We start from the raw sequence: 26,228 nt of genomic DNA, 5'->3' as shown, positions 1-26,228 counted from the left end.
AAAAAAAAAAAAAAAAAAAAAAAAAAAAAAAAAAAAAAAAAGCATTACCTGCAAGATTTCCCAGCACATTTAATTCTTTTTCCAAATTGTCTAAGGTTTGCTGATCAGCAGTGTCATCTAAGAAAGGCTCAGTGTGGTCAGTAATATCAATGTATTCAATTTCTGAAATTTCAGAAGCAGCTCTAGATAACAATCGAACAGCTGCACTTCTTGATCGAGGATGGGAGAAGAGGCAACCGGAGCTTTTTTTAACAGAGTTGGAGAGGGGTATATGTGCTGTTGAAGGTCTCTGTGATATCTCCCCTAAAATGAAAAATAAAAAAATTTTAATCAACTGTTTTAAAATTTCTGAATGAATGCTTAAAGATACAAAATACCATCCCTTTGAACCTAGAGCAGTTAATGCCAAGTTACTTTCCCTACATCATAAAGAACACTTTGGGGTTATTTTGCTCTTTTTTTTTCTTACATTCAGAAAAAGACAAGTTAATTTTAATATTAACTGAAGCAAAACTTCTGTGAACCAAGTCAATTCCAGAACAATTCAATATCCAATTTTATAATCTACCCGATAGCCATCCAAACTGTGCCGTTTCTTTTTTTTCTTTTTTTAAATATGTGTCCTGTTTCTTAAATTCTAGGATTATACCAAACTCTGCCTTTTAAGAGAAAAAAAAACCTCATAGAATAGACATGGTACCACTTCCTAGTGAACCTAGTGAATTTTATTTGATGGTGCTTAACATTCTTCTACTAAAACAAATATGGACACAAAATATTAGTATGAAAACGCTTTTAGAAAAATATAGGCTTTAAAGAAATTGAGATCATATTTCTTATTTTCCTAAATATGAGTTCACTCTCTGTTGCTTTATAGGGCAATTAGTGGAAAAGTTCCGGAAACATAGATCTACCTCAGGTTATTACTTTGTTCCACTAAGGCAGTCACAACTTTGTCCTGACCTATTTCAAAGGCTGATTTAGTTGGTTTATTCAACATGTGTGTTTCTTTCATAGTAAGAAAAAAATCCTTTTAAATCTTACACTAATATAAATTAATTATAGATAGATAATATAGAGAGATATCTATAGATACATGTATCTATAGATATCTATACATATAGATACATACAGATATATATAAATATAGATATAAATAGATATAAATATAAATAGCATATATATATATAGGCACATATCTATATCTATGTATAGATACATAGATGTAGATAGATATAGATATCTTTTGGTACTGTTCACAAGATTCTTTAATGAAGGCCAAAGGAATATTCAAAGTACAAATTTAGAAATTCATAGTGCAGGTATATTTTTATATGTAATGAATCACTATTTAGATTTAAATAAATATATTTATGTTAAATATAAATAATTTCTAAGATAACCTTGTATTCCCTTAATACAAATTGGTTTTGGGTAAAAATTGGGTTCTTTAAAGAAGTGCTATTATCATTATCATGAAAATCATGATTTGACTGAACATATGCCATTATAACATTATGTCCACTCGAGTCAAAGGAAAATGTAAGATTCAGAAGAGTAACTACAGGTAGTTGCCATGTATCAAACGTTTACTGACTACTGAGTTTGTCTTTTTTCTTAAACTTAAAAATCTACTTGGAATGTAGCTAGTACCCTAAGAAGCATCCTAATGCAGTGTGTAATTATATAAGCAATTAAAACTGACTAAGGTAAGTCCCAAAGGGCACCAATTTTAATGAACATTTCAGAAATCAATTTTGAAAACATTTTTTGTTGGAATGAAATTATGAATAAATTAAAATAAGAGTCTGACCTTTTTGTGTCTATGCACACAGAGACAATTCTAAAGAAAATGTATTGACAAAAGTGTGTTTATGTTTTAAGACAAATAAATGTAAATATCCCTGTGGATTACTTTAATGACTAGAATTTGGAAATAATTTCCTCTATTACCTATAATCCATAAAAGTACATAATACATAAAGTACACAAATACATAACAATACATAATACAAAAAAAAAAAAAAGCAAACTTGCCATTCCTATATAAGAAAGCAGTAGTTAAGAACGGCAATCGTGGAAGCACAGGCCAATGAGCATAAAGTAATTCAACTGTACGCACTGAAACTTCTACATCTATGGAGAAACTCCACCTTCCTATCTATATTGTGCTGTGTCCCAGTCAAGTAAAATTCAGAGGAATGAAGAATTCTGATTAAAATAAAACAAATAGGGTTGCCTGGGTAGCTCAGTTGTTTAAGCATCCAACTTCAGCTCAGGTCATGATCTCACGGGTTTGTGAGTTGGAGCTCTGTGTGAGGCTCTATGCTGACAACTCAGAGCCTGGAGCCTGCTTCAGATTCTGTGTCTCGTCTCCCTCTCTCTGCCCCAACCTCACTTGCACTGTGTGTGTGTGTGTGTGTGTGTGTGTGTGTGTGTGTGTCTCAAAAATAAATAAACATTAAAAATTAAATAAAATAAATGGAAGATGTTACGAGGAAGAACTGGACTTCTGCCAACACAGGTAAATGTGAGTTGAAAAAATTTAACATAACATAGATGCCCTTCAGAAAATTCAGAAGAACACAAACATTTGCCAAACTCTTGTAACAACATCTGGTTGCCACAGTATTAGAAGTTAATTGATGCCAACTGAGAAAAAAAAAAAAAGTACACTGGGAGTGGGTCAGATTTATGCTTAGCACGCAGCAAACAGACAATTTTTTCCTATGGAAAATATGTTTAAAGTGTAATTTAAAGTACCTGAAACACAGTGACAGAGGAAGCTTCAATCTGATCCTTAATTTTATTCCTTTTTTGTTGTTTATTTAGGTGAGTACATCATTCTTTCCACAAGCTTATTAACATACAAGCTTATTAATGTTATTGCCAGGATTAAGATTTGAAACACCGTTAAGACTGGCACTAACGATGGGGTGACTAGGAGGTTCAGTCACTTAAGCGTCCAACTCTTGGTTTCAACTCAGGTAATGATTTCACACTTTGTGAGTTCAACCCCTGCGTCAGGCTCCACACTGACAGAGCAGAGCCTGCTTGGGATTCTCCCTCTCCCTCTCTCTTTGCCCCTCCCTCACTTGCTCTCTCTGTGTCTCTCTCTCTCAAAATAAACAAATAAACTTAAAAAGAAAAAAGACTGGCACCAATGGAAAATGCCATGATTGAAAGGATCATTCCATGATTTTTTTTTAAAGTCTAGTTTGTAGATTACACACATCAGAAATTCCTTTTTGAAGCAACTTGTGCCATTACTGGCAGTGTAATCTTAGGAAACTAGAAATTACCACTGACCACAGTTATACTCTAAAAATAACTAGAGAAATTGTCCTTGGTATTAACGAAAGAATATATATGCTGTATGATCACTAATGAGACCAGCCCAAATATTGGAAAGATAAAAGAGAAGGATGCTTTGTGCTCTATCAACGGGCATAAGAATGCTGACACGGATATGAAAGCATGAATCACTCACTGAAAACTATCTAACCAATAATCGTCATTGTTATTCTAAATTAAAACATTAGAACTGGATGAAACATGAGTAGAGCAACACGATTTCTGTATAGTGTTTCAATTACAAATAACATCTGAGCAAAGAGCCACTATTTTATTCCCGAATAAAGTGTGCAAAACATCATTGTCTTTTGCTATTCTTGTTCCACTGTGTAAATTACTAAGAATTTATACATAAAATATAAAAATGTATTTTCTACGAGTTCTCACACCTATACGTACATTTTATTTAGCAGCATGGGTTAATAGAAAGAAGGCTAAAGTGGGAAGCACTTGTCTAATCTCACTCAATTAGAAATCACCTTGTGACCTGAGATATGCAAATGCATATTTCACCTGAAAATTTAGGAGCTGGACAGAATGATGTCCTAAATCCCCTCTAACTCTGAGAACCTATGAATTAATACCTAATCTAATTAAATTACAAAATCTTTTCTCAAATCCTAAAACTGCCAGGCACTGTGTCAGGATCAGAGGACTCAAAATTGAAGGAGACACTGCTCCTACCCTCCAATTGTACTCCAGACTAACACAACTGATAGCAGTCCAGTCTAACACAACAGGATAGCAGGATAGTCCTGCTATCCTGCTTCGCTCATGCAGACACACTTCCTGAGTGCTGACAAAATGCCAGGCTGTGTTCTATCGCTGAGGATACACCAATGAGAAGGACAGGGTAGGTCCTTGCTTTCTTTCCAACCAAACATAGGATGAGCAGAAAATTAACAAGTAAAATGATTTCACCTAGTAATAGGTTCTATGAGAAGGACAAAAGAAGGCAAAGGTGATTGGGGGTCTCAAGGGACTAGGTAAAGGGGGGTTCAGAAGGCCTCTCTAAGGAGGCAGCATCTGGGCTGAGATGGAAAAATGAGAAAGAATCAGTCATATGAAAAAGGGGGGGAAGTTGGAGAAAGAGGCTGCGGACCATCCCAGGTTAGATGGGAGAGCAAATTCCGAAGCTAACAAGCAAGAGAGAGCGTGGCCTGTGTGAGAACAAAAAGAGAGCCAGCGTAGCTGCATTGTGGGAGAAGACGTGGCTAGGGGAGACAGGCAGGACCAACTCAGTGCCGCTGTGTGATGTCTGGTAAGAAACAGTTTTGTCCTGCTGTCTATGAAACTATAAGATGCTTTTAAGCAGGAGACTGACAAGATGCAATTTATGATTTAAGTTTACAGAAAATGTGATCAGCTCCCTCTAAACTATAAACAAGCTTATGACTATAAGCAATTCACCCACTGACTATAAACAGTAGAATTTGATGGAAATTAATTATGGAAACTTGTTTTCAGGAAAGGCAAAAAGTTAAATTGAGAGACAAATGAGGGATGATGGACAACTGGCTTGGGCTCATCTTGGGCAACTGTGGTAGAAGCGGTTAGATTCAGGATCAGTATTAGAGCTGAAATCAGCAGACTCTAGGGATGAAGAGGCTGCGGTGGGCAGACGGAGGCAAGATGGCTCCTGACCTGGACACTTCCTGATGCCTATATGGTTGTGCGGAGACAAGAAGATGGGGTGGGGGAGAAGGAGGTCTGGGCAGGGGTGGGGGATGATCAGGGGGCTTGCTGCTAAACACTGCTGTATTTCACAGCTCTCAGAGTTTTACATTCACAAACTTAAAAATCTTACAGAAGAATTCCTTTATACGTTGGCATCAGTTTAGAAAATATGATTTTGGTAATTCATAGCTTAGCCAAGAAATTTTTAGTTTTATGTCAGCCTACTGCTTCTGTTCAGAAAGTCATTTCCCTCTGCCCCTAACTGGTAAATCTTATTCATTTTTTAAGATTCAGCTGAAATATCACCTAGTCCCTAACACTTTGGTGATCTACCCTTTTCAACGGCAAAGCAATTACTTTACCATTTCTATTCCTAAAAGGCTGCACATGTACTACCTCTATCATAACTGATCACATATGCTATTATTAATCGCCTGCTGGTCTCCAAAAGTATGTCACCTGCAGTCCTTTTATAAGATGTGTACTTTATATGCGGTCATTTATGTGTTTACATTTCTGTATAGCAGTTTTCCCTCAGTATGGTTTTTGGACTGTGTACATCAGCATAACATGGAATTGTTGATGAAATAAGTGCAAATTCCTAGACCTTATCTCAGCTTTAATAAATCAGAATCTTAAGAATGAGGTCGAGGGGCCCCTGGGCGGCCCAGTCGGTTAGGCGTCCAACTTTGGCCCAAGTCATGCTCTCTCTCATGGTTCGTGGGTTCAAGCTCCATATCTGGCTCTGTGCTGACAGAGCCTGGAGCCTGCTTTGGATTCTGTGTCTTCCTCTCTCTCTGCCCCTCCTTGTCTTGTGCTCTGTCTCTCAAAAATAAATGTTAAAAGAATTAAAAAAAAAAAAGAATGAGGTCAAGAAATCTATATTACAAAAGGTTTCCCAGGTGATCATGTTCAAACTAACATTTGAGAACCTCTGCACTAGACTCTAAGCTCTTGGACTGCAGGGACCAGGGTATATTTTGTATCACCAGTATCTGGCAGTGTCCGGCCTAAAGTAAGTACTCCTACAAATGTTTTTGATAGTAAATTATTGATTTCAACAGAGCACTCCAAATTGATACTTAAAGGCATTTGGCTACTTATTTACAAAGATTTGTCTTGGTAACAAATTCCTCATAGCATGCATGTGAATTTGTTAAAACAGTTCCTTTGACTGCCTCAGAAGGAAGCAACTAGAATTTTTGAAGCTGCTCAAGGCTTTGATGTGAGAATAGGTACCTAATTACAGAGTCAGAAAAAACATTTATCATAAATGGATGGTTTTTCCAAAAAAAAACAAACCCAAAAACAACTTTTAAATCTGACAGATTCTCAACATAAGTGCATATGAAAAGGATCTAAGCTAGCCAAGGAGTTTTAGTCATAGGATTTAGGGCAAGAGAGGCATATCGATTTTGCATTTTTGGACAAATCACGTGTAATTAAATTTCTGGCTCGAAGATGGCCTCAAACGAAGGTAAATAACCCATTTTGTTCCTCCCAAACCTGTGAGCCCCCCAAAATGAGGAAACATGACTCATGCAACTCTTTTCCCTCGGGGCCCGGCTTCATGCCAACATACTCAACACATGTCTACAGAAAGTGTCTTAATTCATCAGTCATCGACAGCAACTGCACATGACATTGAGCCTAAAGCAAACTTATTGCAGCAGGTATTACTGGATGCCAATAATGAGCTAATAAAACTACTGATTTTAATGATGTCAAAATTCTCTGCATACATGCCCTAGGAAAATATTACCATGAGACTCAACACGTCAAAAGCGTTATCCTATAGACAATCTTGCAGTTATTTTGGTTAGAGAATGGAGTTGAACTGAAATCAAGATTCCAGGGTTAACACATTCAGCACTAGGTTTAGAACACAGGTATCTTAACCACAGCTACAAGCGGCAATCTTAACTTAAACCATTCCTTTCACAAATGGCTGTGTCCGATCATAGTATGAACTAAGTGGGGTGCCTGGGTGGCTCAGACAGTTAAGCATCTGACTCTTGGTTTGGGCTCAGGTCATGATCTCATGACTCACGAGTTCAAGCCCCACACCAGGCTCTGCACAACCTGTGAAAAGCCTGCTTGGAATTATGTCTCCCTCGCTCTCTGTACCATTCCTGCTTGTGCTCTCTCTGTCTCAAAAATAAATACATGTTTAAAAATAACAATAATAATATGAACCAAGTGAATGATATGCAAAATCTAGTATAAATACAGTTTCCTGAGAGTGTAACAAAACCAAGTATGTATTTTACAAGGATTGCTCAAAATACACAACATACCCTGAGCTACACTTAAAAAAATATTATTCACTAATACATTGTTACAAAAATAACTAAAGTTAACTCATGTCTTTGAGAAGAATCAGGACCACTCTTGGTTTTTTGGTTTTGGAGACAAAATGTAAGACAGCCACTTAAAATGAATAAGTTTACATTATGAAACTGCAAAGACGAATTTTCAGGTACCTAGTAAAGTGCTGAGACAAACTAAAAAAAAAAACAAGAACAAAAACAGTGAGCCATCAATATGGCGCTGTGGCCTTCAGGCTGTCCTTACCCCTCTTTCGCTGTGTTCTGCTCGTGGACAGGTTCAGGGCAGTCTGCACAACACCCAAGACAACTGCGTGATCAGCCGAGGCACTTATGCTGTGGCCTGGCATCCACTCTCGGTCTCCTGATATGGGAAAATGGTAAACTAATTTCAATATTGAAAAGGAGGAAAATTCATGTTATTGCTTTATTTTATTTATTGTCTTCCTGGATAATATTTAGCTAAGCAAGGACCATTCATAACAGTGAGGCATATATTATAAGAGACAGAATCTCATAATGATACAATAAACAACATTAGATTTGCATAGCTTAACAAAAAGAAGCAAACTCTAAATTGCAAACATATTAGACACACACACGCGCACACACACACACACACACACACACACACGTTTGAATAGAAACAAGTATTTTTTCAAGTATGTAACAAGATAACTTAAAGTATAATAGTTTCTACATGAATAAATACATTTGAATTCTTAGGAAACCTAAGAATATTGGTAACTTTCAGAAGGAAACTACAGATATGTCTCCGAAATCTCACAGATCCTGAGATTTGGAGATTTGCTTTTAAGATGGTATTTAGGAATCATCATACAATACTTAACAGTTAATGAAGTGATTCAAAGAATTTCTCTTTCACTATTTAGTAAGGGCTACATTCTAAATTCTAAAAATAATCTTTTTCAACCTCATTATAGTTATGTCCTCTCACATTCTGATAATGGCCTCAAACACAAATATGCAGCAACTCACACAGGGTTAATAATTTCAACTGGAGAAGAAAATGACTTTATTCATTGAACAGAATTACCCAGTATTTCCCAAAATGAGGATGAACTGTTTTAAAAAAAGTGTCATAAAACCGTTAGGTTGGTCCACAGGCCATCTGATTTCGTGTCTGAATTTACCTGCAGTTGTAATCCTAGTACTGGAATAGCTGCATTCTAAGCTATGAGAAGGAAGTAAGTTGAGTCTCTCATTTTTATCAAAAACAAAGAATCTTTCAAGTCCTTGATATTGTTCAGTTATAGGCTTACTTCTGAGGGCTATTTCTCGTAACAACTAGGAAACAAAATATTCAACAAAATTAAGTTTGCTTTATCTCATCAACACAAAGCAGCACATTCATTCATTGAGCACCTACTTCATTCTTGGCACAGATTCCAGCCCCATCAAATTTAGGGTCTAGTAGTGAAGACATAGCCAATAACACAACATTTATATATAGTAAAAGTTGTGAAAAACATCTAAACCACGACATAGTAATTATCTGAAAGTTCCACTGATCCAAGGAAGACAGAAGTTCACAAAACAAAATAAAGGGTTTTTTTTTCTCCTTTCTTATATTTTATTCCCTTAGTGTCTTCATGTATAAGTTACTCTGGAAAACAGAATGCCCCCTATATGCTGTGCTTTTGCATTAGTATCTTTGCCTGTACAGAAACTAATTTCAAAGATGAAAGCAGAACACTGAGGAAACAAATCTGGTCATAGACAAAATCTAAGTTAACAAAATACTTACTGTGAAGCAAATATGCATGTAGGAAACTGCGGTAAGAGCGAGCGAAGTAACTTGAGAAGTTTATTACAGCTAGAAATTAGCAGAATTAGGTTCTGGCTGATTTGAAGCCTGGGATTATTCCCCCACCCTATGAATTCATTTTACGACATGCTTTCATTCTAGGAAAGAATATTAATGGGACTAAAACATACATGAGTCTAGTTAAGAAACAGATTAGAGATTCAGAAGTGAGACTCTAGATGGGCTTAAAATATAATCAGAGTGCTCTCAGTATTTAACAGCTCCCTAAAGGATCTAATTAATGCCCAAGCACAGCCTGTTTGAAGGGAGTAAACAACACAAAATGTATTATAACGTTATCCAAATTTATAAGTCGTATAAATGACAAAATATTACAAAACAAAGATAGTGACTGATGAAGCATCTCCTTCAAAGACAAGTCCAAGTTGGCTCTGCTCATGACATCTCCCCTGGCCCTCCCAGACACTGATTACCAGTTTACAACACCCTTCAGCTTTAGTGCAGCTCTTAATTGGATTAGACAACTGCCACTCTGGAACAGTTTTTTTAAAGCACCAGTGACCAGATAAGAACAAAGAAAGGGGGGTTGCTTGCTTGTTTCCCAAACTCAGAGAGTTAACTACTGGTTGGTGGTTTCCAAGCCAGAACCAAGGGCTCCCAACTAGACCTTGTTCTTCCTGGCAGCCTATCCCACCCCACTGCTGCTGCCCTACAACTTGGTACTTCATTCCATAGATTCCACCTTTATGAAGGACTCAATATCTGAAAACTGACGTGCAGATTCAACTATCTTGCACCCAAGTGGAAGTCAAGAAATTCTACTGCTAAAAACTGCCCCTATTGCTCACTCTTAAGTTTTCGACTCCAGCAAAAAAAAATTTAAAGTAGTCTCTTTAAGTAGCTTAAGGAATGGTTTCTACTAGAGCAGGAAGAAAAATTAAAACAGTTCGTGTCTAGTCATCAGGGATGAAAATAAAGTTGATTCTACCACTGTGTATAAGGCACCATTCTCTATGACATGATCATTTACCAGTTTGTTTTTTTTTTACCAATGTAGTAGAAGGGATAAAAATATGAGTAGTAGCTTTTTAACATTTCAATTTTAATTATGAAATACTTTAAATATGTAGACATGTAATAGAACATGACTTGATCACACAGTTTAATATCAGTAATTTAAAATTTTGCTTTAGCTATCCATACCAAAAAAATCAGTCTTTAGAGTGAATTGTATTATTGCATTGAAGTGGACATACTCTATTCCAATGCATGTTTTTGACTATTATTATGCCTGAACGTACCCATAAAAAATTACATTTGTCTTCAATGTTTCAAAAAATATTGACTTAACTCTACGTGTCCTTTTATATTTAAATTTTAATCTCATATTTTTGAGATGTATCCATGTAAATAAAAACAGTTCTATTTCATTCATTTTAACTGCTAGATTGCTTTCCATTATACAAATTACCACAGATTACATATCTGTGAGTTTGGCCCAAATGCCTTTTATTAGGTTACGGAAGACAAGGTCTCCCCCTGGGGCAAAGATCAGGCAGGCTTGCACCCAGTATACAAGAACTGGGGTCCATATGCTCAGGATTCCTCTCCCACAGCATGGGACACTGCACATGCAGGTGGACATCAGAAAATTAGAGTTCTGTTCCAGAAATTCACTCTATGATTGCTTTTCCTCATTGTGGGAGGTGGAAGAAACGCTCATCTCTGATGAGGCTTTACTTTTGAGAATCTATTATTGGCTAAATTGTGGGGATGTCTTCTAGAAGGGAATGGATTTCTTTTGGCAGACATATGAGGGCTTCGATAGACACGGATTAAAATTAATGTTAATTTGTTGACTTGGGGCTTCTAAGTAAGAAATGTATACTTAAACTGTAAACCTACACTTAAAGAAAGCCCAAGATTTCTGTTTTTCAGGAAAGATATTTCTGGACCTGGCCCAGATCCTCTGCAGAAATCAGTTGCCCTTCATCTTGTTGCATCTGTGAGTACATCTCCCAGGGTAGTCCTTCAGTGACTGAGGAGACTTCTAGGGATTACAAGTTTTTGCAAAGATCTCAGCCCAGCTTTGCACTTCAGCAGGGAAGAAGGCCCATCACAAAGTGGGCACAAAAATCCAATCCCCCCAGCAGAAGTGGCAGCAGCTCAACATTCCTTCTTCTATGTCGTTGGTCCCCCCACTTCAGTTTAGGCACCGCGGAGATTCATTTCAAATGACTTTGAAGGGTTGTTCAAATGTCTGACTTGCCTAATTTCCAAAAAATGTATTAGGTAATCATGATTACCTAAGATTTTTAATATATAGAACAGAAATTCAAATACAGTTTCCAAACTTGGCAATAATGCAACAATGAGCTACTTTACTTTTCCTCTAAGATGAAATACAAACTAAACCCATATATCTTTATTAGCCATGTTTTTGAAGGAATTACCTTTAAAACCTTATACTTACATTAAGCCACAAAAACTGGTTCTATCTACATATCTGCATTTAATTCATTTAAACCCGGGACTATACAGTAAAAAGCTAGAAAGGATTTCTTGTACTAAATTATTCATAATAATAAATTTCATTTAGAAAAGTAACAGCTCTCTTACTATGGTGCATGAGGTGGGCCTTAGAGTGTTATTTGTCATAGAAAACTCGTTTGTTATCATGGCATTTACCATATTAGAATTTGTCCTGTAAGTAATTAGCATTCTTTCCCATATGAGTCGTTCTTCAACTATCTCACGATAATATAAGGTAGCACATTGTAACTTCAATAGGTAGTAATGTTTAAGAATGTATTGCATCTTACGACATTTCTTACAGCATTTTTTATATAATAAACATAATAGAGACTTACCAGTGGTGACTCTGTAGTTTTAGAATCTTCAGGGTTTGGCCTCTCATGCAGATTGCTAAATTCCAAGGATTCTTTGATGTCCTGAGATAATTGCTCCTTAATGGAAGGTTTTTCTAAACCTCTGCTTGGCAAAGAATCCTTGCTCTCAAGTGATATGCAGGAATCATCAGACTTTTGATTACTTTCCATATCTATAGTTTTCTCCTTGAAATTTCTTTCAAAAAAGCTGCTTTCCCCCAACTCTTCAGTGGCAGGAGAATAAACATCAGGATCCACAATGGTGTCAAATTTTGTATCTGAAGTTACTGCTGTTGAAAACAATTATTTACGAAGTTAAATACATTGATTAAACTGTCAATAAATGAAAACTTCTATGGTGTAAACTCTTATCAATAAGCACTATTTTGTCAACATCTCTTTACTGACATATCAGTGTTAAAATGCTTTTACTCTGCTTATGTTCATGAATGATAATCATAATTTACTGACACATTCAAACCTTGATGAGCTAGACTAATGGAAGGAGGCATGATTTTATTTTGTAATGAAAATTTGAGCTTCTCAAAAAGAAAAGGGAGATGACCCAAATAGATAAAATCATGAATGAAAATGGAATGATTACAACCAATCCCTCAGAGATACAAACAATTATCAGGGAATACTATGAAAAATTATATGCCAGCAAATTGGACAACCTGGAAGAAATGGACAAATTTCTAAACACCCACACTCTTCCAAAACTCAATCAGGAGGAAATAGAAAGCTTGAACAGACCCATAACCAGCGAAGAAATTGAATCGGTTATCAAAAATCTCCCAACAAATAAGAGTCCAGGACCAGATGGCTTCCCAGGGGAGTTCTACCAGACATTTAAAGCAGAGATAATACCTATCCTTCTCAAGCTATTCCAAGAAATAGAAAGGGAAGGAAAACTTCCAGACTCATTCTATGAAGCCAGTATTACTTTGATTCCTAAACCAGACAGAGACCCAGTAAAAAAAGAGAACTACAGGCCAATATCCCTGATGAATATGGATGCAAAAATTCTTAATAAGATACTAGCAAATCGAATTCAACAGCATATAAAAAGAATTATTCACCATGATCAAGTGGGATTCATTCCTGGGATGCAGGGCTGGTTCAACATTCGCAAATCGATCAACGTGATACATCACATTAACAAAAAAAAAAGAGAAGAACCATATGATCCTGTCAATCGATGCAGAAAAGGCCTTTGACAAAATCCAGCACCCTTTCTTAATAAAAACCCTTGAGAAAGTCGGGATAGAAGGAACATACTTAAAGATCATAAAGGCCATTTATGAAAAGCCCACAGCTAACATCATCCTCAACGGGGAAAAACTGAGAGCTTTTTCCCTGAGATCACGAACACGACAGGGATGCCCACTGTCACTGCTGTTGTTTAATATAGTGCTGGAAGTTCTAGCATCAGCAATCAGACAACAAAGGGAAATCAAAGGCATCAAAATTGGCAAAGACGAAGTCAAGCTTTCGCTTTTTGCAGATGACATGATATTATACATGGAAAATCCGATAGACTCCACCAAAAGTCTGCTAGAACTGATACATGAATTCAGCAAGGTGGCAGGATACAAAATCAATGTGCAGAAATCAGTTGCATTCTTATACACTAACAATGAAGTAACAGAAAGACAAATGAAGAAACTGATCCCATTCACAATTGCACCAAGAAGCATAAAATACCTAGGAATAAATCTAACCAAAGATGTAAAAGATCTGTATGCTGAAAACTATAGAAAGCTTATGCAGGTAATTGAAGAAGATATAAAGAAATGGAAAGACATTCCCTGCTCATGGATTGGAAGAATAAATATTGTCAAAATGTCAATACTACCCAAAGCTATCTACACATTCAATGCAATCCCAATCAAAATTGCACCAGCATTCTTCTCGAAACTAGAACAAGCAATCCTAAAATTCATATGGAACCACAAAAGGCCCCGAATAGCCAAAGTAATTTTGAAGAAGAAGACCAAAGCAGGAGGCATCACAATCCCAGACTTTAGCCTCTACTACAAAGCTGTCATCATCAAGTCAGCATGGTATTGGCATAAAAACAGACACATAGACCAATGACCAATGGAATAGAATAGAAACCCCAGAACTAGACCCACAAACGTATGGCCAACTCATCTTTGACAAAGCAGGAAAGAACATCCAATGGAAAAAAGACAGTCTCTTTAACAAATGGTGCTGGGAGAACTGGACAGCAACATGCAGAAGGTTGAAACTAGACCACTTTCTCACACCATTCACAAAAATAAACTCAAAATGGATAAAGGACCTGAATGTGAGACAGGAAACCATCAAAACCTTAGAGGAGAAAGCAGGAAAAGACCTCTCTGACCTCAGCCATAGCAATCTCTTACTCAGCACATCCCCAAAGGCAAGGGAATTAAAAGCAAAAGTGAATTACTGGGACCTTATGAAGATAAAAAGCTTCTGCACAGCAAAGGAAACAACCAACAAAACTAAAAGGCAACCAACGGAATGGGAAAAGATATTTGCAAATGACACATCGGACAAAGGGCTAGTATCCAAAATCTATAAAGAGCTCATCAAACTCCACACCCGAAAAACAAATAACCCAGTGAAGAAATGGGCAGAAAACATGAATAGACACTTCTCTAAAGAAGACATCTGGATGGCCAACAGGCACATGAAAAGATGTTCAACGTCGCTCCTTATCAGGGAAATACAAATCAAAACCACACTCAGATATCACCTCACGCCAGTCAGAGTGGCCAAAATGAAGAAATCAGGAGACTATAGATGCTGGAGAGGATGTGGAGAAACAGGAACCCTCTTGCACTGTTGGTGGGAATGCAAATTGGTGCAGCCGCTCTGGAAAGCAGTGTGGAGGTTCCTCAGAAAATTAAAAATAGACCTACCCTATGACCCAGCAGTAGCACTGCTAGGAATTTATCCAAGGGATACAGGAGTACTGATGCATAGGGGCACCTGTACCCCAATGTTTATAGCGGCACTCTCAACAATAGCCAAATTATGGAAAGAGCCTAAATGTCCATCAACTGATGAATGGATAAAGAAATTGTGGTTTATATACACAATGGAATACTACGTGGCAATGAGAAAAAATGAAATATGGCCTTTTGTAGCAACGTGGATGGAACTGGAGAGTGTGATGCTGAGTGAAATAAGCCATACAAAGACAGATACCATATGGTTTCACTCTTATGTGGATCCTGAGAAACATAACAGAAACCCATGGGGGAGGGGAAGGAAAAAAAAAAAAAAGAGGTTAGAGTGGGAGAGAGCCAAAGCATAAGAGACTGTTAAAAACTGAGAACAAATTGAGGGTTGATGGGGGGTGGGAGGGAGGGCAGGGTGGGTGATGGGTATTGAGGAGGGCACCTTTTGGGATGAGCACTGGGTGTTGTATGGAAACCAATTTGACAGTAAATTTCATATATTAAAAAATAAAAAATAAAAAATAAAAAAAATAAAAAAAAAAAGAAAATTTGAAATTGATGCACATTTTTATTTCAGCCTGTGGCTCAATTCCCACTTTCCTACATCCTCTCTCGGCCAAGTTTTACAATAGCAATTTATGAAAAATAATACAGAGAGAACCTTATTTCCACATTTTGCTTCTCTTCCTTAGAATGGTTAGTGATAAGGTGAGGGCAAAGGGAAATGTGCCAGATGAAAGAGCAGTACCAGTTAGGGGACAAAAAAACCTTTAAGCTGGGACACCTGCCTCTGGAAAGCTACAAAATGAGCAAGATTATATTAGTCACCACCTCATTATGTCTGCTTTAAGTAAACGACTTGGTTTAGAGCATTGGTTTTCAACCTGGGTGCACAATGGAATCATCTGAAGGTACTCTTTAAAATTGTCAACGTATGGACCTGACCCCAACCAATTAAATCAGACACTGGGAGTGGCATTCAAGCACTGTTTCTGTCTCCCCCCATCCCACCCCCACCCTGCCAAATTCTTCAGGTGATCATAATGTGTAGCCAGGACTGTGAAACACTGGTCTAAATTTTATGAAAAATAAAAATTATTTAATAATTTTTATATCATACTGCATTCATTTTAAATAAAAATATGTATATCATTAGCCAGATTGAATATAGCTTCATCTGATTGTCCCTATACTCTTTCCAATATAAATATCTTATCTCTATAAATAGATGGTATAAAATAGTAAAGGCTATGACTAAAATACTCTCCAGTGATGTAAATTCTGCCTTGCTGCTCAAAGGACTTACTCGTTGCAATCAAATGTTTGTATAGCTGGGCAATCACACATCGTATTTAGAACTTCCATTTCCAACAACTATCACTTCTTAAATCACACAATTACTACAAGAAAGGCAGTTACTTATACAACACAGAAATACTTTTATAAGAAAAATTTTATAAAGGCTCTTCAATTTAATGAAACTTGCAAAATAATGCTGTATTTTCCTTGAAAACTTGAATAGAAATTAGTTGATTTTATGGTACAAAGAGATGCCATTTTCTATATGTAAATGTCTACAACTAACCTCTGTAATATTTTTGCAAGATTGCATAATTCCACTACTGCTGAAGAGGTAACAAAGCAGCCTTTTTATTAATCTTTAAAATCTGATGCAAAAAATAGAGGTGTGATTTAATTTAGTGTATTCAATGGAAGTCCCATTAAGTCATAAAAACTAGACATCTTGGTTCAACATTTGAAAATTAATCTAATCTGTCACATCAACAGGCTAAAGAATAAAAATCACAAGATCATATCAATAGATCCAAACCAGAAATAAAAGGGAACTTCCTCAACTTGATAAAGATTACCTATAAAAAAGCCCTATAGTTAACGTCATACTTAATGATGATAAACTAGATGCTTTAACCCTAAGATCAGGAACAAGTCAAGGATATCCCCTCTTACAACTCCTTTCCAAAATCCTTCTAGAAGTTCTAGCTAATGCAATAAAACAAGGAAATAAGTATACGGATTGGGAAGCAAGAAAAAAATCTAATCTCATTCACAGATGACATGATTGTTTATGTACAGAATCTGAACAAATCCACAAAAAAACTTCTGGCACTAATAAGTGATTATTTCAAGGTTGCAGGATACAAGGTCAAGATACAACAGTCAATCACTTTCCTATATACCAACATGAATAAGTGGAATTTGAAATTAACAACACAATACCATTAGCACACAAAAATGAAATACTTAAAAGAATGAACTTAACAAAATATGTAAGATCTATATGAGGGGAAACTAGAAATCTCTGATAAAAGTAATCAAAGAACTAAATAAATGGAGAGATAGTAGTCCATGTTCACAGCTAGAAGACTCAATATTGCAAAAATGTCAGTTCTTCCCAACTTGATCTATAGGTTCAATGCAATCCCAATTAAAATCCCAGCAAATTATTTTGTGGATATTGATAAACTGATCCTAAAGTTTATATGAAGAGGCAAAAGACCCAGAAAAGCCAACACATTGGCTTTTGAAGGAGAAGAAGGAGAAGAATTGAAGGAGAAGGACAATGTCAAAGACCAACACTACACAACTTCAAGAATTACCGTGCAATTATAGTACCCAAGACAATGTGGTACTGGTAAAAGTATAGAAAAACATATCAATGGTACAGAACTGAGAACCCATAGATAGCCCCACATAGATATAGTCAACCGATCTTTGCCAAATAGCAAAGGCAAAACAATGGAGAACAGTGTTTTCAACAAATGGTGCTAAAACTGGACATTTGCATGCCTGCACATTAATCTGGAACAGATCTTTCTCCCTTCGCAAAAATTAGCTCAAAAGAATGGTAGACCTAAATGTGAAATGCAAAACTTTAAAACTCTTAAAACATAAAATCTAGATGATCTTGGGTATGGTGATGACTTTTTAAGACACACACCAAGGGCAGGATCCATGAAAGAAACAATTGATAAGCTGAATTTCATTAAAATTAAAAATCTGTTCTGTAAAAGACACTGTCAAGAGAATGAGAAGACAAGACACAGACTCAGGATTTGCAAAATACATATTTGATAAAGTAGTTATCCAAAACATTAAAAAATCTAAAATCTGAACAATAAGAAAATGGGCCAACGAACTTAATAGACACTTCATCAAAGAAGATAAATAGATGGCAAACAAGCATATGAAAAGATGCTCAACATCATATGCCTTTAGGGAATTGTAAGTTGTTGAAACAACAATGAAATCCACTCCACTATTGCTGGAATGACAAAAATCCAAAACACTGACAATACCAAATGCTGGCAAGGATGTAGAGAACAGGAAGTCTCATTCATTGCTGGTGGGAATGCAAAATGGTATAGCCACTTTGGAAGACAGCTTGGTGATTTCTTACAAAACTAAACATGTTCTTGCCATACGATCTAACAATTGCGGTCCTTGGTATTTACCCAGATGAGTTGAGAATTATGTTCAAACAAAAACTCACACATGGATGTTTATATTTATAGCAGCTTTATTCATAATTGCCAAAACTTAGAATTAACCAAGTTGTTCTTCAGTAAGTGAATGTATAAATAAATTGTGGTATTTCCAGACAATAAAATATTACTTAGCACACACAGACACACACACACACACACACACAAAAGGATCAAGGCTCCTGGGTGGCTCAATCAGTCAAGCCTCTGACTTCCACCCAGGTCATGATCTCACAGTTCGTGGGTTGGAGCCCTGCATCTGGCTCTGTGCTGACAGGTCAGAGCTTGGAGCCTGCTTTGGATTCTATGTCTCCCTCTCTCTCTGCCCCTCCCCCCACTCAGGCTCTCTCTCTCTGTCTCTCTCTCTCTCTGAAAAGTAAACATTTTTTAAAAAGGATCAATCAAGTCACGAAAAGACATGGAATCACCTTTAAGTGTATATTACTAAGTGAAAAAAAACAATCTGAAAAGATCACATGTTGTATCATTCCAGCTATGTGACATTCTGGAAAAGGCTTAATCATAAAGATAGTAAAAATATCAGTGGTTGCCGGAATTAGGTGGGAGGGAGGTAATATAAAAAGGCAGGGCACAGAGTATTTTAAAGGTACTAAAACTATTTCTTTATGATACTATAATGATGAATACAGGTTATTATAAATTTGTCCAAATCCACAGAATGTGCAACACCAAGAGGGAACCCTTGTGAACTATGGACTTTTGGTGATAATGGTGTGTCAATGCATGTTTATTGATTGTAACAAATGTACTACTCTGGTTGGGACATTGATTGTGGGAGAAGCTATGAGTTTGAGAAGGCAGAGCGTGTGTGTCTGTGTGTGTCTGTGTGTGTGTATCAGAACAATCTGTATTTCCTGCTAAATTTTGCTGTGAACCTAAAATTTCTCTAAAAAATAAAGTCTATAAATAAATCAAGCATCTTTAAAGTCACACTTTTTTTTAAATGTTTATTTTTGAGAGAGAGGCAGAGAGACAGAGCAGGGGCGGGGAGGCACAGAGAGAGAGAGAGAGAGACAGAATCCTAAGCAGGCTCCACGCTCTGAGCTGTCAGCACAGAACCCAAGGTGGGGCTCGAACCCACGGACCACGAGATCATGACCTGAACTGAAGTTGGATATTTAACTGACTGAGCCACGCAGGCTCCCCCAAAGTAACACTTAATGGGTATTTATATTCAGCATTTCCCCAAAGGTAACTGGGACACAATGTTCCACGTAGATCAAAAAATATCTTCTGGACTAGGTCTGGAGCCCTGTAAAGTCCTAAATTCCCATGTGGATATAGCTCATAGTTGGTCATAATAATTTATAGGCTTATTGGCTGAAGATGTCAAGTCCAGCAGGATGACCACAAATCACAGTTCTCTACCATCTACTACCCAATCAGAAGGGAATCATCAGTTTTATAACTAGTTATTTTAAATAATGCTGTCAAGTATCTCTCAAGTCCTTCACACAAGATATATTTATTAGTTTTTCTGAAAATACTAAATAGATTAGAAATAATATTTGAAAAGCAGATTAGAAGTAATCTAACCCCTATGTTTTAGCTTAAGAAAATGCGATCTAAGAAAGCAGTGACATGTTCAAGGTCACACAATGATTTAAGGCAGAAATGGAAATGAAATCTGACTTCCAAGCCAGGATAATTTACTGTGACTATCTTTAAATGGTGCTCTCACCATCTGGAAATTGAAACCAGACATTTGCACACAGCATCCTAATCTATAAATTCTAAGGCAACTACTAGTAATAATGTAGATATATAAACAGGATGGTTTGTTTTGGTTTGGTTTTATCACTTATGTAAAACTTTACATCAAAACTGAATATTTGGGGAGAAGATTTAACACAAGGGAGGGCAACAGGATGCCAATTAGATTTTTGTCACTAAAGGCATATCCATGTAATCTTTTAAATGCTGCTTTCTCAGTCCATAATAACTTTTAGCGGTAGCAACCAACACAGGCAGTTTTTTTTCTTCTGGATACACTGTTGTCCATTGACTGAAAAGGGTATTTGCTAGAAAACTATATATTTTCAACCAAGGTTTTCTAAGCACCAAATTTTGTGGGGTTTGAATGAACAGCAAAATAGGTAAAGCTTTTACATAGTGAAATACCTACCTGGTTTTATTAAATTACCAACATTCGTTGTTAATCATGTTGATCCATAAGAAAAAAAAAAGTTACCTTTTGAGTTATTTTTACAGGAGGAAGAGCTGTTGTTCAGATGAAGATATAAGAGGTCTGCTTTTCCCTTGGTGAAAACATGACGTTGATGAATGTCATTTTCATATAGAAAAGTATTCTGATAATTATGAAACGTGCAACTTTCATGTTTAGGGACAGCAAAAGAAAAGAGTTGAAAGAAAGGATAAAAAAAGAAAGTAAAAAGTCCCAGCTTATTAAAACAAATACAATACAACCTTTAAGGAATAGGTTTGTTTACATTAATTTGATATTTTTTTAAACCTTACTGTGGACACATTCTAAACCACAAGTAACTAAATAGTATTTGGGTTTAAAGACACAGGTAACTGGACCAAATCAGATTTAACTGAACAATGTCAACAATGTCAATTAAGAGCTTCCTTAAAAAAAATATTCTAGGGCACCTGGTGGTTCAGTCAGTTGAGCATCTAATGCTTGATTTCAGCTCAGGTCATGATCGCAGGGTCAGAGGATCGAGCTCCTCATGTCAGGCTCTGCGCTGAGTGTGGAGCCTGCTTAAGATTCTCTCTCTCTTCCCCCCTCTGCCCCTCTCCCCCTGCTTGCGTGCACACACACACACACACACACACACACACTCACTCTCTCTCTCTCTCTCTCTCTCTCTCTCTCTCTCTTTAAAACAAACATTCTGAAATATGTTTGGTTCCTTATATTCTTTCTTCTAACAATGGAGAGTTACCTTTTCAGGCTCATTGAAATCTGATGAAATCAAGGTTTTAGTACTTACACAAACTTTTCATTTGAACTATCAGAGTCAAATTTTCAGTTTTTAATGATGATTACTATATACTAACATATGTACAATTTAAAATTTTTTTTAACATTTATTCATTTTTGAGACAGAGAGAGACAGAGCATGAACGGGGGAGGGTCAGAGAGAGAGGGAGACACAGAATCTGAAACAGGCTCCAGGCTCTGAGCAGTCAGCACAGAGCCCCACGCGGGGCTCAAACTCACAGACCATGAGATCGTGACCTGAGCCGAAGTCAGACGCTTAACCGACTGAGCCACCCAGGCGCCCCTAACATATGTACAATTTAAACATTTTCTATAAATTGAATAATATATTTCGTAATACCCGATATTTATGTAAGCTTTACATAGCACCACCATAAAAGCTCCTGGATTATGCTCCTGTGCCACTTATGATCCTTTATGATTCTTCTTAGGAAAGAAGAAACTCCATGGACACCTCCAAACCCAAAGTGCAAAACTATTGCCAAACCATCATCAGTAACTTTCTCTGGCTTCTATAACATGGAGGTCAAAGCAGAACTTGTAATAGGATATATAAAGGAATCAAATTAGCATAAATGTCATTCATTTCCTTAGGGATACAGTAATCCATACAAATCTCTTATCTACTGACCAAAAGGTTGTCTCCTGCCAAAAGCACATTTGCTTCTAGATATGTGAGTCTATGTGTTCAAACATGGGGCTCTTCAGGTCCAAGAGCATCACTTAGGCCCACTGCTACTCCAAAATGCTGACAGACTCTAAGTTGATCTGAACATATAAACAAAAAATGGGGTTGGGGCTACTTAGTAGGAACTTCACTCTGCTGTTTGCCCAAATTAAAACTTTGTAGTCAAAATACATGAAACTCTAGCTAAGATTTCAGCAGCAAAGGAGACTTGGAGTACTTTTTAACATTACTAATAGAGCTAGATGTTATTTTTCACTTGGAAATGACAAAATTATAAAAATAGTTACAAAGTGAACTGTTATGCTTCATGCTTCATTTATTTAATTCATCACATAGTAAACTCTACCTAGAAAGTAATCTATAGACTGGGACATCTTTTTATCTCTCAAACTAATCATTAATATATCTGTTTTTATTTAGGGTTCATAGAAAATGGAAATACAAAGAAAGCTCATATGAAATATATCATCCTTGGTAAGCCATTTCAAATAATAACGCTAAATTTAGAAGTATCTATTAAATAATCCAGATATTAGGTCAGAGTATACACATATCATTATAGTCACTTTTCTAATTATTGAATATTGGCAAATGTTAGAAATATTGTGCACAAATTTAAACATGGCTTTAGTAAAATATATTCTAATATCGAAGTCATGTTTTTTTACACCATGAATTTCTCATTTAAAGAGATAGTTGAATCGCTTCTTGGCCTTTTGGCTAAGATCAAGTGTAAAGAGATAGTTGATTTCTTGGGTAGGTTTTTAATAAACATCAAAAGTGATTTAGAAAGATCTTACCTTTGTTGACTGTCTACATCTGCTAACTCAACTTTGTAGGGCACTGTGTTTCCTGGTTCTTCAAATTCCTCTTCATAAGTCTTATTAAATGTATGTAGTATAATATTAGTATGTTCAATAAATGTATTATATATTAACCATCTAACTTGTACATAATATTTAGAGAATTTTCTCCCTACAAGCAATGTCACGTGCTTTCTGACTATGTACCATAGAACAATTCCAGGAGAACTAATGCAATAAATATTTGTTGGGGGCATTGGCTGTGTCAGTCATGTCATTACTACTATCACACCTAGAAACAACAGTTAACAGGTGTTTTACTATGTAACTACTGAGTGCAAAGTAGGCTAGTGACTGAGGTGTTTTTAGTTCTCTGGCCAGCATATTACAAGGTTACTCTGTGCATCAACTAATTAATGCCAAGAACACACACACATATGTAAGCATGTGTGCTTATTTGTTCAGTATCTTAACAATTTATCCAGAGGGGAAATAAAAATGTGGCTAGGAGCATGCGTGCATACACACACACACACACACACACACACACACACAGAGCAGAAGCTATTAACCTGAAGAAGAAAGTAGTATTTAGAGAGGTACTTCCTCCCTTCTAGCCTTTTTCTGTGGCAATCACAGGAAGAGGAATATCGAGGACAAGTAGTACATTCAGCTACTAGATGACTGGAAAATCAGAAATGTGCTGAGTTTGTCCCAACTTAAACCTTCATCCTAAAGCTCCAGCTCTGACTGGCTCAACTTTCAGGTGATTCTATTTTGTGTCTTCTAGAGGTTTGTATTCAAGTTATTACACTAAATCCCTTAAATCTTAGTACTATTTTTTCTTTAAATAAAAAACAATACTAGATGACATTCAAGAAACTACATATATACAAATTATATTAAATAGACACCATATAAAGAGACTAATTTTTGTTTAAAAGACTGATAACATAAAGGGCTAAATAAAACAAGCACTAAACTACATTTCTATAAGTTAAGAAAATAAAATGTCTTCTCATCTCCCACACTACATGTTTCCAAAAATAGCACAATATCAATTCAGCTCACAAATTTACTGCCTACATTAAAAACAATACCATTTTATTCCTATCAGCATGTTTAAATTCAAACTCTTGTAGATTTTTCCCCAACAATGCTTAATTAAAAAAATATTGTTGAAAATAATATGTAGTTATATGTTTTGAATTTCTTGTTTGCTCAGTAATAGGGTAGTCATTATGCACTTACATCATCCAGTTCAACTATATTTAGAGATGGCTCGGGTCTCTCTATGTTAAATTCTTCTACTGGCAGAAAAAGTGCTGGGTATTGTTTGGTCTCCTCAACTAGGAAATAAGATTAGGAAATAATGTCATTAAAGGATATACTTCACCTGATAATTCCCTATCTTCAAATAACATAGTCAACAATAAGAGAATAATGTTCTCTTGTGCACCCACACTAATACATATATGCTGTCAGTTTCCCGAGCTCAAGTAAAACACACATTTTCTTAACATTCAACGTTTAAGTACAACCACTTAGGGATGCCTGGGTGGCTGAGTCAATTAAGCATCTGACTCCTGATTTCAGCTCAGGTCATGATCTCACAGTCGGAGACTGAGCCCTGCATTGAGCTCCGTGCTCCACCAGGCACGGAGGAATTCTCTGGCTAGGGATTCTCTCTCTCCCTCTTTCTCTGCCCCTCCCCTGCTCACACTTTCTCTCAAAATAGATAAACAAACTTAAAAAAAAAAACCCAACTATTTAATTTAAGGCAAAGTAAATCTATCAAATGGGAAGGAGAGTGTGCTTGATTTTGAGCTACAGACAAAGGGTGCAGAGTCCAGTTGAGGCTAATATAGTAAAACTAAACAAAACAAAACAAAACAAAAAAGCAGATGCTAACAAATGCTTAGTGTTTGAAATTTGAAATAATAAATTAGAAAATATCTAATCAAGACTGAACTAACCATCACTGTCTTCATCACGTTCATTCTGGGAACACTGTGCCTCACCAGCAGTGTTACATTGAGGTATGAATGCATCTGGCAGCATGTTTCGAAGTTGCTCCTGTGGAGTTCTACAGAACGAGAAGCAATTAAAAGACTAAAATACATTACCTGAAACTTTCCCAGGCAAGATCTTGATTTATTTCACAAATGAATGAGCATGCAAAACTAATGATGAAACCAAAGCTATACTTCTGATTCATGGCAGAAAAGTATGATTGTGTAACAGAGTCTTCATCTATTAAAATAATTTCGTAAATCAAATTAACATCATACAAGAGTTTTCAATTGCATGTCCTACTGCTTTTCATTTAGGATGAAAATCAAAGTTAAGACAAAAGTTAAGTGTTCCTACAAGCCACATGGAGGCCCTGACATACCACACTATTCAAAAAGTTAATTTATGAATGTGTGTTGTGCATCACCGCTTAGGTATTATGTTGATAGGTCCCAAGGCAAACTAAAGACATTTTCCTGAACTTTAACCAAGCCAGCAGGGTGATAAAATATGCTTTCCCAATATCAGTGTAGTGTACTCCGGCTATGGCATCTATCACCCAGTTAAGGAAGTTTGATATGGCCCATCTCATATAGAAGGCAACAAAACACAGGAATTCTCAGAGGTCAGGATTATGCATTGGTTTCATAGGCTATTCCCCAATTCCTGGTAAGGTGGCACCTTTTAGTCAAGAATATAAATAGCTACAGCCCTTCCAGACCACGCCAGTTCATGGAGTCCCCGTGTGAAAGTCAGGACCTTCTTAATGATATTAACAGGTAGCATCAACACAAAGCTTAAAATGTACAAGGCTCTGTTTTAACTAACCTGGGGTATGAAAGATTAACAGCTATATTAATTAGGCATGCATATTATCTTAATTTTACGTATGACAAAACTGAGGCACGAAGAAGTAAACCAACTTGTACAATCATTTAGGTAGTAAATACAGAAGAGGATTTGAACCCAAGGAGTCCGCCTCCCCAAGTCAATGTTCTTAACCATTACTCTGTATGGCCTCTCTCACAATTTGCAAAGGCAGTAAAATTTGATAATCTGACAATCTATGGCTATGTGAATTTTCCCAATATATATAATGTATATATCAGCACACTCCAAAATATTTATATATTACTCAGCTTTGTGTCTTGACAAATTTCATGAGCGTACCATCTTACATCTATAATTTAATTAAGTAATGGAAAATATAAAGAGTAAAGGTCAAAACAAACTGGCA

At 36.3% G+C, this 26,228-nt stretch overlaps 1 protein-coding gene across 2 annotated transcripts in view; it reads right to left on the bottom strand.

The window, feature by feature from the left end:
• The window catches only part of ZBBX (zinc finger B-box domain containing), a 129,129-nt gene that overhangs the window by 16,136 nt on the left and 86,765 nt on the right, over window positions 1–26,228 (bottom strand). For both annotated transcript variants that reach the window (XM_049628595.1, XM_049628596.1), the window contains 8 exons: window positions 24,955–25,064; window positions 24,230–24,327; window positions 22,976–23,055; window positions 20,708–20,847; window positions 12,018–12,325; window positions 8,513–8,666; window positions 7,606–7,722; window positions 49–303 (listed from right to left, as the gene is read on the bottom strand). In XM_049628595.1, coding sequence (XP_049484552.1) covers window positions 49–303; window positions 7,606–7,722; window positions 8,513–8,666; window positions 12,018–12,325; window positions 20,708–20,847; window positions 22,976–23,055; window positions 24,230–24,327; window positions 24,955–25,064 — 1,262 coding nt within the window. The remainder of the gene's footprint in view (window positions 1–48; window positions 304–7,605; window positions 7,723–8,512; window positions 8,667–12,017; window positions 12,326–20,707; window positions 20,848–22,975; window positions 23,056–24,229; window positions 24,328–24,954; window positions 25,065–26,228) is intronic.

Source organism: Panthera uncia, chromosome C2, assembly GCF_023721935.1.
Source record: "Panthera uncia isolate 11264 chromosome C2, Puncia_PCG_1.0, whole genome shotgun sequence".
Classification (NCBI taxonomy): domain Eukaryota; kingdom Metazoa; phylum Chordata; class Mammalia; order Carnivora; family Felidae; genus Panthera; species Panthera uncia.
The sequence above is the reverse complement of the archived record's forward strand: the minus strand, read 5'-3'. Positions and strand labels throughout refer to the sequence as shown.